The sequence below is a fragment of the Colletotrichum tamarilloi genome, assembly GCF_030869305.1.
Source record: "Colletotrichum tamarilloi strain Tom-12 chromosome Unknown Scaffold_4.1, whole genome shotgun sequence".
NCBI lineage: Eukaryota > Fungi > Ascomycota > Sordariomycetes > Glomerellales > Glomerellaceae > Colletotrichum > Colletotrichum tamarilloi.
The window spans coordinates 464,935-483,316 of NW_026849387.1; the positions used below are offsets into that span (position 1 = coordinate 464,935).

Genomic DNA, 18,382 nt, shown 5'->3' on the forward strand with positions numbered 1-18,382 from the left:
ATTGTTCCTTTCGCGCTGCAGACGACCGGCGCTTCCTAATTCCTCCCATGCCGGGCCTCATTCCGTTTCTACCCACGCCTCCTCTGCCTCAGCCGACTCGACCTACCTCTGTTCAATCTGTGAATCACCTCCAAGGCCTGGACCGGGGTGCTGCACGAGGCGGTAGTAGTCAGGCACCCATCGAGCTCGACGACGATTCAGAGCCCGCACAGGCTACGACTTCAGGGCCTCTAAACGCCGCCACCGATACTCAGCAACAGCAGCAACAACAGCGGTCTCGTAACCACGCAGTCAACCCTTGGGGCATATTGACACCAGACAACACCCAGCACCTACAAGCTTTACCCTCTTTTTCAGACTTTGCCGCCAACCTGGATTTCTCGCAGTTCGACGCGACAGCGCCTTTCCCTAACGGCGCCCCGCAGACGCCTGGCCACGACCTGAACAGTGACGAGTTCCTTTCGGCACTGGTTGATGGGAACTTTTCCTCGCCGTCCTCGTACCCTCAACAAGCTCAAGCCTATCCAGGCACCCACCAACCGAATCAGTCCTTGAACCTACAAAATCCTCCCCATCGCTGCCCTCCAGAAACGGCGCTGCGACCAAACCGCCTCTTCACCAGAAACAGCAGCAATAACACTCCCGCCGCGCCACCTGTAGGACAAGCACCGACGGGAAATCCTACTATCTTCGAGAGCGAGGTGGAAGAATCGCTTTTCGTCAGCTCAGACGACGAACAAGTACCAGCCACAATGCCTGTACAGACGCGCCGGAGAGCCTCCACAATACTCAGTTCCGACCACGACCTCGAGCCGGAGGAGATCGCGGCACCCACATCGCGAAAGAGAGCTGCGCCCTCCTCTGCACCGTCTCGAGGTTCTGCCGGCCCGAAAAGGCGGCGGACATCACAGCCCCAGGGTACGCGCACTCAGACAGCAACCAATACTCTAGTCATAGACGACGACCCATTTGCCGAGGAAAAGGAAGAATCGAAGAAGGGAAAGGAGAAGGATGAGGACATTATTGATCTGGCAGGCCCTAATGAGGCGTCGGAGGAGGTGAAAGTACCCAAGGAAGACAACAGGGTCAAGCTCTCAGCCTTCCAGTGTGTCATTTGCATGGACGATGTCACTGCGTTGACGGTAACACACTGCGGTATGTGCCAACCTGCGCTATACTGGGAAATCGCACTAATGCTTAGCAGGCCACCTTTTCTGTTCCGAGTGCCTGCACTCTGCACTCAACGTCGACGCCACTAAGAATAAGTGCCCGATCTGCCGACAAAAAGTCGAGACCAAGGACCGAAACGAGTACACAAGCAAGACGAAGGGCTTCTGGCCTCTAGAACTCAAGTTGATGACAGCAAGCCGCAAAGGGAAACAGCGAGCCTGAAGACTTTTTCCTTTTCTTCTACACCATTACTTATTTTAACACACCCCTGGACTGCCTTCTTCGAGTCGCGGGCAGTACATACATCTTTGGCGAACACACACAGCAAGGGAGAGCATAGGGTTGCGTGGTTTTAGCATTTACAGTGCGTTTGGGGGAAATCGGGAGGGCCTGGTCATTGATTTCTTGTGATACCCGTTCAACCAGCATTGCGCTCACGGAGGGCGAGCGGAGGAGCCCTTAGACCTGTTTAGGGACAGCAAAAGCGAAATGACAGCCCATTTCAGCCATTTTCCTGACTACTCTCGAGTCTTGAGCACTATGAAACTACTTGAAGAAAACTACAGAGGGTCAGGACAGACCACGAGCGGCCAAAAAATTCATGTGCAAACAGATCTACACTCGTCACGACTCTGTATTCAAATATGCTTTCCTCGGGGAATATGTTTCCCGACGAGACTAGGTATGACCTCCGGCCAAACGTGTCCCATTTCCTGTCCGACCCTTTGGACCTTCTCCCGAACGCCTGGTTCTATGCACAGATGACATCCACGCTGATGTTCAAGTCTTTTTCCCCCCCCCTTTTTGATTCTTCTCAAATTCTTCCACTGATTACGCCTCGTACACGGCCCCTTGCGCGGCTCGACCCCGGTTATTCTTAGGTGAATAAAACAGGGCCCTGCTTCTTTGGCTCCGGCATCACGTCATTTTCAAACTGTCAACAAGTCAGCAAACTGTGTCATGAAATCTCGACGAGGTGTAAGCAACATCCTTACCTCCAGGAAGCCGGTCGCGGCAATCAAGACCATGAAGCCCTCAGCCAACTCCTCGATATTCTCCTCCAACGCACCCTGTCCCTCAACGGTGCCGATACCAGCGCTGCGCTTAAGGGTGTGTGTCACCAACATGCGATGCTCCGTCAGGAACCTACGACCCTGGAGAACGTTGCTCGAGCCGCGGCTGACAATGGCGGCGCCGACGACCTGCGTGACCTTTGCGAGCAGCTCGTAGTGCTTCTCCAGTGCCTTGGGGTTTGTCGGATCAATCTGGAGCTCCGGGTCCGCGGCGAACAGGCCCGACGCCTCGATGGATCGGAACAGGTTTGCGTGCAAGATGTACTTGGCACCGGACTTTGTCTGGGCGAGTTGCAAGAGCAACGCAAACTTTGCGGCAACGTACGTCTCTTGCGCCGTGTTGCCGGTTTGAATGATCTCGTTCCAGTCCTGCAGAATGGTCCGCAGGGAGTCAACGAGAATTCCAATAAAGTTGAGTCGGTTGAGTGTTTCCACAATGTGCTGGTCATCTTCCTGTCGTCCGAGGTTGACCAACGCGTTGAGCAGGATGAAGGCAGCCGTTTGACATGCCGCGTCGCTGCCATACGCATCGTCGCAAATGACGTTGATAAGCCTCTCTCCGTACATCTGAATAGTCTTGTTCGTCTTCTGGCGGCCGGCAACGAGAAGTCCCTGGTCTACCATGCCCGTCAAGTACCGGTAGCATATGCTGTAGTACACTGCTCTGAGATCCGATGAACCGGTCCACTTGCCAATAGCCTGCAGGCAAATTTGGAACAGCTGGTAAAGCTTGTCGCTTACCAGGCTGCCAATCGCCTGGCTCTCGCGGTCAAGGGAAGGCTTCGCGGTCAAGTCAAGTCTGAAAAGGAGCACCCTGGCCAACTTAGCAAGCTCCATGGCCTCCTCTGGCCGCTCAAACGCAGAGGCCTCCAAGCCAGGCAGGATGGCCTGAAGCGCTTGTAGGTAGAAAGACGCTTCGGTGGTGCCCTTGAACTCGTTCGATGCAACCATGACGAGGAGCAGGCTTGTCCAGGTCTTGAGGACACCCAGACCCTGCGACGCTATACGCTTTTGCCGGTTGGAGAAGATGAGATATTCAATGATTGTCGCCTCTTCCCGTTCCAGATTCGCAAAATCTTGTGCCGTGAGCACGACACCGTCGTGTCTTCGTTCACTGCGCTTGAGTTGCAGAATTTCCTTTGCCCGTTCTACGTTGTATATGGGATTTCCGTGGTCGTCTTCTTCGAGGCATGAGCTGAGATCCAGATCCTTGTAAAACTGTAGTGAAGGGAGTGTCTCGTCCCAAATGCCGTCTGGTAGTGAGAAGTCGTACAAATCAAAGATTGTGGGAATAGGCATGGGTTCGTTGTTCTCGCCCACAATCTGGCCATTGAGAGCCTCAAAGATGCGTCGCTTGAGGGATGGCATTCGGCTCTGCGAAATGCTGCATAGCTCCATCGATATGTACTCCAAGCTCATGCTGCGCAACGTAAGGAAGTCGATAAACGTCGGCGCTCCTTCCGTTAGTGGGAACTGGGGCATGCTAATTTCGTGCTCTTCCAACAGGAGTTGAGGTTGGATGACTACCTCGCGCAGCAGGAAGTGGAACAAGATATCGTTATCCCGCAATTCGTCAATGATGAAGGGAGCTGACAGCGGCGACGTCCACAATACGCGCAAAATACGCATGCATCTGCTCTTCAGTGAAATGAGCCAGTGACGCATGCAAGTGGCATCACCGTGAGGGCTCTCGAGAAGGAGCCTCAACATGCTGTGAAAGAGCGAATCTCTTGCGGCAAAGGTGCCATCTGGCGCTATCGAGAGCGTGTCAACGCCGCAGGTGAACCCGAGGAGAAGGTGAGCAATGGTAGGCTTATTAGGACTTGCGGCCAAGCAGCTCGACAAGAACTCGAGTATGTAAGTCTTGGTGAGGTAGTTGGGTGACTCGGCTTGTCCGGCGAGGTCGAGCGGCGTGATCAGCTCCGCGGCGAGAGCCCGGGCAATGGCCTCGTGCTCTCCGTTCGCCTCCAACGCGACGATGGCCTTGTTGCGGTGGCTCTTGCGGCCTGGCGTGGACGACCACGCAGAAGTAATCTTGAAAGATGCAGTCATCTTTTGCAGCAATCGCAGGCAAGACAGGGTCAACTCGGGATGGCCGAGGCCACAGTAGTTCCCGAGGTCGACAACCAAGCTCAGATGACCAACCAAACCGTCCTCGAAGGACGCGTATGCGGCGTTGGCCACAGGAGCCCGTCGGTGATTTGACTGCATTTTGATGATTGGGCGCACAAGATCAAGGAATGTTGCTTGAAGATCCAACACTTTGGAAATGACTTCCACCGCTCTGAGAATGCCCAGAATAACTGGTGATGTAGGCGCGGCATTGCCGACGTCTACTGCGTCTTGATGGATGGTTTGGGCCAGTGCAGCAATGACCTTGTCGTTGAACATCCACTCCATGACTCTAGCAAAGGGGTGCAGCTTGACGTAGGTCGCCAGATCCGTTGCGGCCATTGCCGAGTCAATGGGAATGTTTGTCTCATTGGCGATGATGATGAGGTTTTCGTTGAATGTCGCCAAGCAGGTTGCTGCAAACTCGAGGCAGCTCAAGCGAAGCATCCTCAGTTGATTTACATCGTTGACTTCGTTGGCCTTGTTTGCAAAAACCTTGCCCATGACAGTGTCGACGTAGACTTCGATGCCCGGCATGCGATTCGCCGAGCCGAGGTTCTCAGGGAATGGCAAGCCATCATTTAGAGGGCTACTGTCTTCCGGAGGCGAAATGAGCGCGATCAGCAGCTGAATGAAGGCGTGGGGCTCGTCGAAGCCGTGGCAAATGTCGTCGCTGACGGTGTCCATGGATACAATGGGAGAGCTCTGGGGCGATCGGTGCTGGCTTGGCGTCACAATGTAGGCACCGTTCATCCAGGCCTCCAGACACTGCCACATAATGTTGGCCTCTTCTTGGGTTTTCCGTGAGATAAGAGCGCGCAAGGCCATGAATGTGCCGGCCCGCAAATCCGCAGGGATCGGACTGCTTGCAAGCTGGAAGAGCATCTCGACAAGGTTGAAGCTGGGCTCCTTGAGGAGGAATTGCCTCGGGGCTTCGCTCTCGGACGCGAGCTTGGTAATGAGCCGCAGGTATGACTGCAACATCATGGTAGATTCAGGCTCTGCCTCGGCCTGGTCGCTGGTCGGTCTGCCAGGCCGGTATGTTGATGGCGCTTGGGGGGTCTGGGCCTTTTCTCTAATCTTGTTTGAGAAGAAGACAAGCTCTCTGAATATCTGGTGCCACGTGAGGGACTGCGACCGCCTCATCTTGCCAGAAGCATGGTGGCCTTCGTCCAAAAGGAATTCATGCGCGGCCGTGGCGCAATCCTCGTTGCTTGAAATGGCCTGCAGCATCTCGCAGAACGAGCTGACTAGCGGCGTCGAGGCTCTCCGTGATGCCCAGTGCATGAAGCCAGCCAAATTGCTATCGGGGTCTGACCAGAAATTCATTGCGGCATCGGGACGGCCCTCGTACGCGTAGGCAATGATCACCAGGAAGCGCTCCAGGTCGAGGTCCTGTTCGTGTGTCTGGCTAAGCTGACGCTGCTCGTCCTCCTCCACGCGAAGCTTCCGCAGGACGTCAGGAAGGTTAGAAATGAAGGCATCAACAAAGACCTCCAACTGAAGCATCAAGGACGACTGAAACTCGTCTGAGAAGGTGATGGAGTCTGAGATGAGCGGAGGCGCCTTTCGTTGGAGCCAGTTGCGCATCGTTATTCTTGACGGGTCGACCCACTCTGGCGTCTTGACATCTGCGGCAATGGAGAGGATGAAGTCGAAAGCACCATCTTTCAGAGCCTCCAAGAATTGCTTGGATCTCTGTCTGTCCTCCTTGTCCAAATCAACACCTTCCAGGCCACCAAGGAGCGAGTCGTCAAGGTACCACCCGCTGTACTCTGATAGCCACCAAGCCTTGACAGCTGCTTGAAGATACACCAAGCGCCAAGGGGTCGTCTCATCGGCCTGTGGGCAGATGATCGGATTGAGTTGTCTCGCCATGTTCAGGTTCGAAACTCCTTCGGTCGAGCCATATAGTGTGATGTACGCACCCAATGCGGGGAACAAATGCGCTTCAGCCCATGTCAGCGGATGTAGTTCGTTCGCAGAAGTCGTCGTACTTACCAAGAAGAATGTCATACTTGTCCACGTTGCTCAATAGCTGCAGGAACGCCTTGAAGTCGCCAACTTCAGCATCCCTCTTTTCGATTGCGCGGCACAGGATCATTGAAAGAAGCTCGTGCTGCTGGTAAAGGCTGACGCGGGAGAACTCAATCGTCTCCATCTCCTCGGGTACCTGACCACCTCTGCCATTGATCAGTACGGCTGCAGCCGTCAGTTTGTCGGCAATCTTCTGGAGCCATGTCCTAACATCCTGGATCGCCGACATGCACTTTGGAATCAGCCTCTTTTGCGAAGAAGCCGTCTCGCCTGGCAGGCTTTGAAAGACGGTCGCGGACAGATACATCTGCACACCATTGAGAATCTCGGGATCAACCTCGTCGTCGTCCAGCGCATCAATCTCAAACATGAGCCGAATACTGTCGAGGGTGTATCTTCGTTGTTGGTGAACCCTGATCAAAGCGCATTCGAGCAGTGGGCGAGCGATGGCGATGGGATCATCCTCGGAATCCAATAGGCATCGCATGGCATCGATTTCGTTTATTTCGGCTTCGTCGGCGAGGCTGAGGACCAATTGCTGAAACTCGTCGTTGACGGCATATTCCTCCTCGTCAATCACAACCTTGCCTGGCGCATGGAGCTGTGTCAGTGTACACGTTTAAACAGGGAAGCTACAGAGCTTCAAACCAACCTGACTTGACAGCCTGACGGCTCTTCTCATCTCTTGCAGGCCGTTGCCATGTTTTTTCGAGCTCCCTTTCGAATATGGCTTGGATAACGGGGTTGTCCAAGGAGTCAACGCCTTCGGGACGACCATCGCGAATGGCAGCCAAGTCGCGGTGGAAAGCCTGCAAAGCTTCGAGGGTATTCGGTTCGGCCATTTTGAGGTGCTGGGCGCGCTATTGCATGGCCTCAAAAAGCTGTTGATGTCATGAGATGAGGGGAGGCCGCGAAGCTGTCGCGTTGGCGAAAGGCGACCGGATCTGCTCGTTTGTCCGGTCGTGAGTGGTCTGCGCGGGCGACGCTTTTCGAGATGCCGGGAAATTTAGTGTGGAGCTCAGCAGCGACGAGAGGTGCTTGTCCTTCAACCTTGGAAGTATGGCTTGCCGCAGGCGCGTGAACGGCCGGTGCTGTCAGTGTCCATGGTGGTGGGTGCCTGGACTTCCAGTGTCCAATTGGGTGCATTGGCGGCTGCTGTGTCGAGAAAAATTCGCGGCCCCTCCAGATGTTCCGCGCCGAAGTCAACAAGAGACGTACCTAAGCTATCCGCCTCGGGTAGGTGGTGAAACTTTCTGCCGTAATTTGCTTGCAGTTGGGCAGGGACCAGGGAAAGTCGCAAGCTGAAGGAAGGAAGGTACCTGAGGTGGCGCAAGGAGCTCTCCAGGTGCTGTAGGAATCTATCTGTGAAGGAGCTTCGTTGCAGGCTATGAAGTGCTGCGTCTCACCGAATGATCTTCTGGAAGCTCATCAAGTGTCATACCTGAGCTTTGCGCGACACATTGACCCTTTTTGATAAGTCAGCCACATGCCAGCAAATGATCACCTCGTGGTATCATTGAGACTTGTGAGCTGCTACTGCTGCACTTGAAGCTCCGTCGCGACTACTTGATACCACAATCACCACGCTTACGCCTGCCTCAACAGCACGCTCATGACATTCAACATTAAAAGGTGCACTCAAACCTTTTTTTCAGCAGGCAGGAAGGTACATTCACTGCAACCTTGCTTTTCATCCTCGCGCTCTACCCTCGTTTAATCTTGTGTCCGAGCCTATCAACTCTGTTTACATTCGTTTGGGAATAGTTGTTCACTGACGAGGCCATAGGACGATGGCATACAACAACAATGGCGCCTCCAAAGATCAAGACGGGGGACGTTACTGTTAATGATGCGCTGGGTTAGTAACACTGCTGCCATGCAATTTCACAACTGACAGCGCAGCAGATTTAATCGAGGGGGGCAACCTCAGAGAGCGTTCTTCTGGTTTGGATGGTGAGTCTCTCCTTGATGACAACAGTGGACTGCTCAGGACCAGAGATGTTGAACATATGGCAGACCTGATTTATCTTCTGGACAAAAAGGGCAAATCGGCCAGTTTGTAAGGAATTCCCCCTATCACTGATCCATTCTTGGCCTTGGTTGACGAATGTTGTAGATCCACCCTTCGCGACAAGCACTACCATCGCATACTTGAGATCCTCTTCAAATGTGCCATCAGTGAGAAGAAGACCTACACCGGGGGTAAGCGGACGACGGCTGCAGGAGCGGGAGGCAGATTGGGCAAATGCGCCGAGGCCCTTCGGCTTGCTGTTGGCCACGGAGCTTCTGCCAGCAAGCTCAAGAGAAAGACGATGCTTGCTCTCATCGACCACGTCACCCAGGCTCTACCCTGCCCACCTGGATCCGGGGACGGACCGTACGTGGAGCCACTGTTGAAAGACTATGTCAAATCCATCCTCGCCCTGCTCTCCCATCAGGCGAATGTCGAGCAGCTTGCTACACTGGATGCGGCCGGATGGAAGAACTGTGTCGACTTCTGCGTCGATGCCGTGCGGGTATATCTCGATCATGCTGACAGAGACTCCGGCTCACGGGGATCTCCAGCACCGGGCACGGCATCTTTGGGCTTCTCTACTGGAAGAAGCACCAATGCTAGCCAGAGGATGCCGGGTCAAATCCATCGCGGTACCGTACAGGACCTCATTCATTGCATCCACCTCCTCGTCCGCCCGCCAAATGCGCCGCTTCACGAAAGATCTATTGATCTATCCGAGACGATCATCCAGGTACTACAGCTACGCCACCTTGGGTTGAGCCAAGTGATTCAGCTGAGCTTTGCTTCAATCAACAAAGTCTTTGTCGAGATTCAAGCAAACGACATCTCTCGGGCTGCCAGCTTGGCCAGAGACCTTGTGCCACTGATAAGTCATTGGTGGCAGGCGCGAACAGCATCTCAAGACGGGATGCTCAATTCGATCCGGGACGAGATGCTGAAAACCATGTTGATCATCCACCTCCATCTTGAGCGTCTTGTATGCCTCGAGGGTGACGATACAGCCCGCAAAGAGATAATAGGACTCGCCGATTCCCTATGGCTGGAATACTCGCGGCGAACCAAACATTCCCAGCTTCAACTCGATGATCTCACATTCGTCCCCCAGAGGTTGCCCGAGGACTATTTCACACTAGAGGTCTTCGGCCTTCGTATACACAACCGGGAGGGAGAGCGAGGATGGGCTTTGTGTCAGAACCTCGCCATCTTGGAGCGAATCATTTGGAAGAGCCGCAACAAGGATATATCACAGTCGTCAGAGGAGCAACCGCGAAAAAAGCGCAAGACTCACGCTGCAGCGACGCGTTTGCAGGAAAAACTGCAGTCACCCAACTCGGCAGCACGGATACTCGCCTTGCAGCTCGTGCCTTTCCTTCTTCAATTAAACACTTTCTCTGTGGCTGAAGTGTCGGATCTTGTTATTGATCTCGCCGGCCTTGCTGGCGATAAGGACTCCACGGTAGTATCTTGGGCTATGCTCGCTTGCTCCAGGTAAGGCGCCTCTAAACTGTGTACAACTAAGATCGCTAAAGCTAAGGACGCAAAGCTCCGCAATATCACAGGTCAAGTCGGCCGATAATTCAGACTCATGGAGACAGCTATGGCAAGTAGCTTCTCGAGCAGTCGGTCTTCCTAGTACCAGTCGTGCTGCCAGCGTACTCTTGCACACTGTCCTTGAAAGAAACCTTGTACTTTACCACGATGTTTCCGATGGCATCAACAGCATTGTCACGACTGCCGACGCCAACGGCCCAGCCCTCTTGGTGGACTCTTCCATTACCCTCATGTTTCATTTACGGTCCCTCAGAAACGTCAAGCTGCCCAACGCAAGCCAGTCAACAAATCATCACGTTATTCGATGGATATTCCAGAGATGGAATCCAGGTACGTCGTTCTACAAGCTGGAGCTATTCACCAATCTAACCTTTCTCAAGCCGACTGGAGCTATGCTCGCGACTGCTCTATCCACGCTCCGATTAATGAACTTGCCAACCTGATCCGGGCTTGCTGTGGCGCACGAGTTTTGACACCGACACCTTTGACAGTGACCGGAGGGTCCATTTGCGAGGTGTGGAAGGCACAGTACCACACAGCAGTCCTAACACGATACCTCCTGCTGCTGGACGCACCACCAGCATCGAAGCCACGCACCCTCCTGAGCTGTCGTTCGAGCACTTCCGAATCAGTCCAGGCCAACGATGCCTCTTTTCATGCCGCAAAGAGACTAGTATTGGAGCTCCTGTTCCCAAAGGTCGAGGAGTTGCAGGACCTCTGTGACTCGTGGGCGAGAAAGGGGTCAGAGGGAGGCGCTCCCATGTCTTCAGACCGACTTTACAGTCTCTTCTCTGCAAATATCATAGGCATCCTCCTTGCCAGCCAGCTTGTCGACTTGAACTCGGGTCAGTCACGAGATATCGAAAGTCTCCTGGCCAAGCTTTCCGAGGCCAGCATAAGTGCTGCTTCGAACTCGAGTGACAACACAAGTTTCGAGCTTCTGTTGAGAACAATACGACCGGTGCTTCCGTCACTTAACACAACGGGCATCAACAGCCTCGAAGAACATGCTCCACTGTTGAGGCTGATCTCGACACTGACAGCAACCGTGGAAGAGAGATCCTTGCGGCAATCCTCGGGACAGGACCAAGATCTTATGGATGTGGACGATGATTTCGACTCACAGGAGAGCAGAGTCAGCGTTACGCTATCCGAAGTCCCCCGCTCGAACATCTCATTGAGCCTGGATGGAGAAGCATTCATACATGAAACTATACAACGTCTATACCATTTTGCATCGATGCATAAAGACAACGGGAAGGTGTTCATGGAACAGCTTCTGTCGCTCCCTGACAAGGAGTTCATGTTGTGTAGCACCTTCACCTCAGAGCTCTTCGAGTCTGACTTGCCGATCAGTGAAGAAGATGCGATCGGTGTCGTTGAAAGAACAGGCGACATCATGGGTGAGCCCGAATACTCCTGTTGCGAAGTAGCTCACTCGACCAGCTTGAGGATTCTGCAAAGCCTCATGCCGGTCTATAAGGACGACCAACAGCCCGTGGCCAAGATGTTCGGCGACTTGTACCATCACTTTGTCAGCAAATATTTGCCCAATAACCTCCTTTCCCCACTGTCGCAGATGTCTCTCTCGAGCTTGCTGCTTGCGCTTTTGAGGACCAACCCACAGTATGGGAGCAATCTTGGCCTAGACTCTTGTCGAACGACTTTATTGTCAATCATGCAAAGCGGCACGCTGCCCGTCAAGTTCTTCATCGGGTCCGCTTTGCCGGACGTATTCAGCTCCTACGTACTTAAGATGCATGACGATATCTTTCTTGACGTTCTGAACAGTCTTCCTACCAACTCCCAAGACCTCGAAGGCATCGCGTTCCGCCTCTTTGTGCTGTCTCAGCTCGCATGCCGCTGGCCAACCCTGCTCAGGAGATGCACGTATCACATCTTCGAGACGCCGGGGAATATCATGCAGTCCAGTCAGTATGCCAAACGGTGCCTGGAAACGGTTTCGCAAGCCCTTTGTCTGTCCTCTTCTCAAGAGTTATTCAGAATATTTAGCCCCCAGCTGCTATACACATGGCTTGCGCCCCCCGCAAACGACGAAAACGGCCCAGCCATCAACAAAATCGAGGACATACCATATGAGATTTTTGGCTTTCCGACTCTTAATGGCCTTCTACAGGAAGCGCAGACCGAGACGACAGCGTTGCAGATAATGCGCCATCGCTACAAAGACGTCGAGTCTCTTTCCAAGCGCCTGGGTACCTCCCTGGTCGACATGGTGACGCAAGGATTCACAAAGATCATGGCATACGCTATCGCACATGAGCTCAGCACGCCTATTTCTAAAGGCGAAAAAGTCGAAACCGGCGAGACGTGGGTTCGGACGCTTTTGGGTAACGAACCATTCCTCGATCAAATTTATTTGAACTTTGCCGACATTGTTGCCTTGTTGCTGGATCTTTTCGACCAAGAAGACCCCATCGAGAAGCATCTCTCTAGAGACAAGAGCTTTGAATACGCCTGTGAGGCACTGGACGAGATGAAGCAGTTATCTCAGTCGACAACCGCCCTACCGCCTAATCAACAACCCATGTTCAGGGCCAAATACCTCACCAGAGAGCTGTTCCATGTGTGTCGCCTCACGGAGTACGAGCTACAAGAGCTCTGGACACCGGCTTTGGTTGTCTCGGTCGCCCGGAGAATTTTCAATACTGTCCACCCTGCCTTGGGCTCGTTTCACGCCTGCTCCGTGCTGCGCAAGGTCAGAGTTTTGATTTCTCTTGCCGGCCCTGTCGCGTTGGAATCTTATCCTCTGGAAATGCTACTTTCGTCCGTCCGGCCGTTCATTGTGGACTCGGAATGTGCCGACGATGCACTTGGTGTGAGTCGGTATCTCATCACGAAAGGGGCTTACCATCTCGAGCAAACCCCATCCTTTCTCGCTGGTTACGCCTTGTCTACTCTAGCATCTCTCAGAGTTTTCCTCGAGTCCAGTCAGTCAAGTACAACCCAAGAAAGTCAATTCAAGGCGACCATGAGCAAAGCCCAGACTTTCCACTCATGGTTCAGTTCCTATCTCACTGGCTACGACTCGAATAACTTTGGCGATGAGCAGCAACGGGAGGCATTCCGACTGATTACCCAGTCTGCATCCAAAATTCGATCTTCAGGAAACGCCGAGAAGGGCACGCACGAGAGCACTCTGCTGATGGAGATCCTCAGGGATGGCGAACGCGAGTCGAAGCTTCTGAACGAGGCAGCTCGTAATCTAGCACTCGGTTTATTGTGTGGAGATTTCGCTGTGCCCACCACAGGTCGTCAAGATGTAATTTCCGACGATGAGGAGGCCCTACGGCACACCGGACTTGTGTGGAAGAGCTGCAATGCGTTAGCTCTCAGTGACGAGTATCTCGCCTGGGCAGGCCGCGTTATGGGCAGGTCTTTCGCCGCTTCAGGAGAAATTCAAGCTGAACTTCTGGAAGAGTCCGAGCTATCACAGTACAGCAGGATTGCACCAGGAGCTAATGACTCCGAGAAGGGACTGCTGAGTCTACTGCAACAACTTACACAGAGCAAAGAATCTGCCATCGGAGGCTTGGCCGAATCGGCTTTGAGGGCAGTCGTATCAGAAGCAGCAGCGCAGGAGGACGGTGCGTTAATCTCTGCCGCCCAGCAGATCTTGACAGAATCCTTGTGCTTGGCCTCCGCTTGGGCTCAATATCGCACGCCTCCTTCCGACTTTGTCCTGTCCCCGATTGTTCCTGATTCGCAGGTCTTCTTCCGGGATCACGTGGAGAGTTCTGATTGGGTTCAGCAGCTCGCTGTTTACCTTGCGCAGTCGGTTTCCGAGTACATTGTCCTAAGCGCGCTGGTGCCAATTCTCAAGAACGTCAAAGGTTTTGCCCAAGATGCATTTCCATTCATCGTCCACCTGGCCTTATACAGTCAACTGGATAAGCAACCCCACATCAAGCGCAACTTGTCGGAAGCCGCCAAAGAGTGGCTCAAGATCGAGGATGATGCTGCGCGGACGAACCAGAAGCAGCTGATCAACACAATACTATACCTCAGAACACAGTCCATTCCTCAGGAGACATCCATCGCGGACCGGGCATTGTGGCTCGATGTCGACTTCGCTGCCGCTGCCGCTGCCGCCTCGCGTTGCGGTATGTATAAGACCGCCTTGCTGTTCACGGAGGTTGCCGCCTCTCAGACAGTTCGCTCGTCTAGGCGATCATCTGCGATCCGTGAGGACGATTCTACTGAAGTCCTTCTTTCGATTTTTGAGAACATTGACGATCCTGATGCGTACTATGGCCTCCCACAGTCCGCCGATTTTTCAAGTTTCCTGGCTCGATTGGACTACGAGAAGGACGGCTCCAAGAACTTGGTCTTCCGAGGAGCCCAGTACGACAAACACATTCGGACAAGGAACCCCGCATCACAGGTGGATAGCCAGTGTCTTGTCAGAGCTCTCGGTACTTTGGGTCTGGTGGGTCTCTCTCATTCCTTGTTACAGACGCAACAGAGCCACGACGGAGATGAAGCATCCTTGGAGGACACTTTCCAGACAGCACGCCGACTGGAGCTATGGAATCTCCCTGTCCCATCAACCGCCGACAATTGTGCCGTAACCATTTACAAGGCGTATCAGAATGTCCAACAAGCCACTGACACGCTTTCTGTGCGCAATGCCATCTATGCCGGCTTCAGCCAGACCATGCGCAGTCTTGTCAACCGTGGCCTGAATGCAGCCAGCCTTCGCAAGCATCTCGGCGCTCTCGCAGTTTTGACAGAGCTTGATGATATTGCCAACGTGGCTGACTTTTCCGAGCTGGAGGGCATGCTTGGCAAGTTCGAACGACATGGCCAGTGGATGAGGCGCGGAAGGTATGTGAAACCTTGGGGTCCCCCCTGTTTTTCTTCATCCTGCTACATTGCCTTTATCATTGCCTTTATCATTGCCTTTATCATTGCCTTTATCATTGCCTTTATCATTGCCTTTATCATTGCCTTTATCATTGCTTTTACCATTCCACTTTCTGCTCGGGTGTCCGATCTCCCGCTGCCGCTACTCATTGAATATCCCTGCGCGAATCCGATCAAACTGACAAACCATAGGTACGAAGATGTCAGCCACCTACTTTCTTGTAGAGGGACATCATTGAGCTTGATCAGACAGAAGCCCAAGCTTCGCGCCCAGGCCTTGTCAACAGTCGAGGCCAGACAAATCGAGATCCGGTCCATGCTGATGTCATCGGGGATATATCGCTTCCATCAAGCAACGCAAGAGTGTGTGAATCTCTCCACGTTACTTGTCGGCTTGATCGGTACATGCGACGAGCTCGGCGTTAAGGTGGATGCCGCCATCAAGATTGAGACAGCCAACTCAATGTGGGACTATGGGGAAATGATCCCTTCCATTCGCATGTTACAAAGTATCGATAGCGACTCGTCCCTCAAGAAGCAGACAATTCCAGTGAGCCGCTCAGATCTCCTGTCGAAAATTGGCTACCAGGTGTCGGTAGCCAAATTGGAGAACCCTCATGACATCCAGAAAAATTACCTCGAACCCGCTCTCAAAGATCTTAAAGGGAATAGCCAGGGACAGCAAGCTGGGCATGTCTACCATCAATTCGCCATGTTCTGTGACGAGCAATTGCAAGACCAAGACAGTTTGCAGGATCTTGCCAGGCTGCAGACTTTGCGGAAGGGCAAGAGTGACGAAGTCTCTCAACTTCAGGACCTCATATCGAGCACCCGCGATCCCCATCTCAAACAAAGATACCAGGGTCACCTGAATCGCGCTCGGCTATGGCTAGGACTGGACGAGCAAAAGCTCCGTCGCATGGAGCAGACGAGAGGCGAATTTGTGCGGCTCAGCCTGGAAAACTATCTCCTTTCACTTACCGCCTCTGATGAGCATAATAATGATGCCTTACGTTTCACGGCTCTCTGGCTGGAGCGCTCCGAGGAGCCAGAGACCAATGAGGCCGTCAAGAAACACCTCGACAAGACGCCCACGAGAAAGTTTGCAACGCTGATGAATCAGTTGTCTTCTAGACTACAGGATCAACCGAGCTCGCCTTTCCAGAAGCTCCTGATTCAGCTCGTCTACAAAATTTGTCTGCAGCATCCATACCATGGGATGTACCAGATCTGGTCAGGCACAAAGGTGAAGACTCGCAAAGAGGATCAAGTGGCAGTCCTAAGACTCAAAGCCACGGAGAAGGTGGCATCGCTGCTGCAGTCTGCCAAGTCTGTCGCGGCAATATGGCAAGCGATCGATAGGACGAGCTCTTACTACCATCGCCTGGCTGTCGACCGAGATTCTAATAAGTTCAAGGCTGGACAAAAGATGGCGCTCAAGGACGTTCACTCGGCCCAATCGCTTCAAAATGCGCTGGCCAAGTACAAGATCCCGCCCCCGACCATGCAGCTCGAGGTGTCAGCGACCATGGACTACTCGAATGTCCCCATCATCTCAAAGTTAGACCCGCAGATGTCGATTGCGTCTGGAGTCAGCGCGCCAAAGATCATTACGGCAGTCGGGAGTGATGGCAAGAAATACCGACAACTTGTCAAGGGCGGCAACGACGATCTCCGTCAAGACGCCATCATGGAGCAGGTCTTTGCGGCCGTGTCGGATCTTCTTAAACTGCATCGCTCGGCACAGCAGAGAAACCTTGGGATCCGCACGTACAAGGTCCTTCCTCTGACATCGGCATCTGGGCTGATCGAGTTTGTCCCCAATACCATTCCATTGCACGATTTTCTTATGCCAGCCCACGAGAGATACTTTCCCAAGGACCTCAAAGGCTCTCAATGCAGAAAAGACATTTCTAATGCGCAAGGCAAGACTGTCGAGCATCGGATTACCGCTTATAGGAAAGTCATAGACAAGTTTCATCCCGTGATGAAATACTTCTTCATGGAGAATTTTGTCGATCCTGACGAGTGGTTTGCCAAGCGCCTCGCATACACGCGTACGACTGCAGCTATTTCAATGCTTGGCCATGTGCTCGGTCTCGGCGACAGGCACGGCCACAACATTCTGCTAGATAGCAAGACGGGTGAGGTCGTGCATATCGACCTGGGTGTCGCGTTCGAGATGGGTCGCATCCTCCCCGTGCCAGAACTCGTCCCGTTCCGGCTGACACGAGACATTGTGGACGGAATGGGCATCACTGGGACTGAGGGCGTCTTCCGGCGCTGCTGCGAGTTCACACTACACGCCTTGCGTGAGGAGACCTACTCGATCATGACGATACTCGACGTCCTGCGTTACGATCCTTTGTACTCATGGTCCATTTCTCCCGTCCGCCTGGCAAAACTACAGAGAGAAGTACAAGGAGACGAATACAACAGGGACGACGACGAAGGTGATGAAGACGGTGGGAAGGGTAAAAAGGGGCAGCAGGTCAATGAGCCGTCGGAGGCTAACCGGGCTTTGGAGGTGGTACGGGGGAAGTTGTCAACGACGTTGAGCGTAACAGCAACGGTCAACGACCTGATCAACCAAGCGACCGACATAAGTAATCTTGCCGTCCTCTACTCGGGATGGGCAGCGTATGCATAGATAATCAAAGATTTATTCCGAAGATTTTGCAATGCATTCAGTGATCAGTTTTGAAGGGGCGATCACGCCTGCGCCTCTATATCTCTATGCCTGTACAAGGGCAAGAAGAGGGGTGCATAAAGACTGACACAATTAGGTATCTGAAAAGTACGCTATCGCGACGTCTACTAAATGTTATATTAGAAAGGCGACTCTATAGTAATCTTCTTTTAATACGGTACCTTACCCAAGCAAGTGGGCGTTAATCCGATTGCCGCTCTATCGGTACCCTCCTAGGCTATTTTTCTATAATCTATGTGCCTATTATCCCTATCCCTATTCATTCTTTAAAGAGTATTCCCTAATGAATATATAGAGGATAACAACAATAGCAGAAATGGTAGAACAAATAAAAAGAATAAGAATGTTAGGCATATTAAGCAGGTAAGTAGGCGTTACAATCTTGTTAACTAGTACAGACTTGAGTGAAGCATATTGTGGAGTGCCCGGGGACAATGGGATCGGGTGTTTACTGTGGTGGGACCGTTTGACGTGACGACGAGAAGTGAGGTGTGGTGGGGTCCATGTCTTATCTAATCCCTGTCACTGACGATAAGGGGACGTGCTAAATGGATGATGCTAACGACCGTGGTGGTGGTGATTTGTTAATGGCGTCCATAGCTCCGCGTTTAACTCCGCGACAACTCTCCCGCAATCACGACTTTTGTACTCCCCAACCTCTCTGTGACAAGCTTCTCTGCAAACACCCGACAATTCACTCAAAAGAAGATTGCCTTCTACGATTTCACCCCGGCCACCCCGCCCTGCCCACACCATCCCATCTCCACGAGAGCGCATAGTACGTCTGTAACAGCTTGGACAAAAGTTGTTGCAGGGCCACACGGT

The 18,382-nt window shown here is 53.0% G+C and overlaps 4 protein-coding genes across 4 annotated transcripts; 2 read left to right on the plus strand and 2 right to left on the minus strand.

Moving 5' to 3' along the window:
* Positions 1 to 47: 47 nt before the first annotated feature.
* Positions 48 to 1,392, plus strand: CTAM01_01792 (uncharacterized protein; the record flags this gene model as incomplete). Its single annotated transcript, XM_060517833.1, has 2 exons — positions 48 to 1,155; positions 1,205 to 1,392. 2 exons carry the CDS (start codon positions 48 to 50, stop codon positions 1,390 to 1,392), a joined length of 1,296 nt encoding a protein of 431 aa, XP_060387367.1.
* Positions 1,393 to 2,047: 655 nt separating this feature from the next.
* On the minus strand, positions 2,048 to 7,234 carry CTAM01_01793 (uncharacterized protein; the record flags this gene model as incomplete). The annotated part of the gene is made up of 4 exons (XM_060517834.1): positions 2,048 to 2,104; positions 2,166 to 6,304; positions 6,357 to 6,980; positions 7,045 to 7,234. The coding sequence occupies 4 exons, from the start codon at positions 7,232 to 7,234 to the stop codon at positions 2,048 to 2,050; spliced, it is 5,010 nt and encodes a 1,669-aa protein (XP_060387368.1).
* Positions 7,235 to 7,265: 31 nt separating this feature from the next.
* Positions 7,266 to 7,538, minus strand: CTAM01_01794 (uncharacterized protein; the record flags this gene model as incomplete). Its single annotated transcript, XM_060517835.1, has 1 exon — positions 7,266 to 7,538. One exon carries the CDS (start codon positions 7,536 to 7,538, stop codon positions 7,266 to 7,268), a length of 273 nt encoding a protein of 90 aa, XP_060387369.1.
* A 660-nt stretch (positions 7,539 to 8,198) lies between these two features.
* On the plus strand, positions 8,199 to 17,497 carry CTAM01_01795 (phosphatidylinositol 3; the record flags this gene model as incomplete). Its single annotated transcript, XM_060517836.1, has 6 exons — positions 8,199 to 8,250; positions 8,298 to 8,345; positions 8,409 to 8,451; positions 8,509 to 9,897; positions 9,953 to 10,290; positions 10,341 to 17,497. 6 exons carry the CDS (start codon positions 8,199 to 8,201, stop codon positions 17,495 to 17,497), a joined length of 9,027 nt encoding a protein of 3,008 aa, XP_060387370.1.
* Between the last annotated feature and the right edge of the window lie 885 nt (positions 17,498 to 18,382).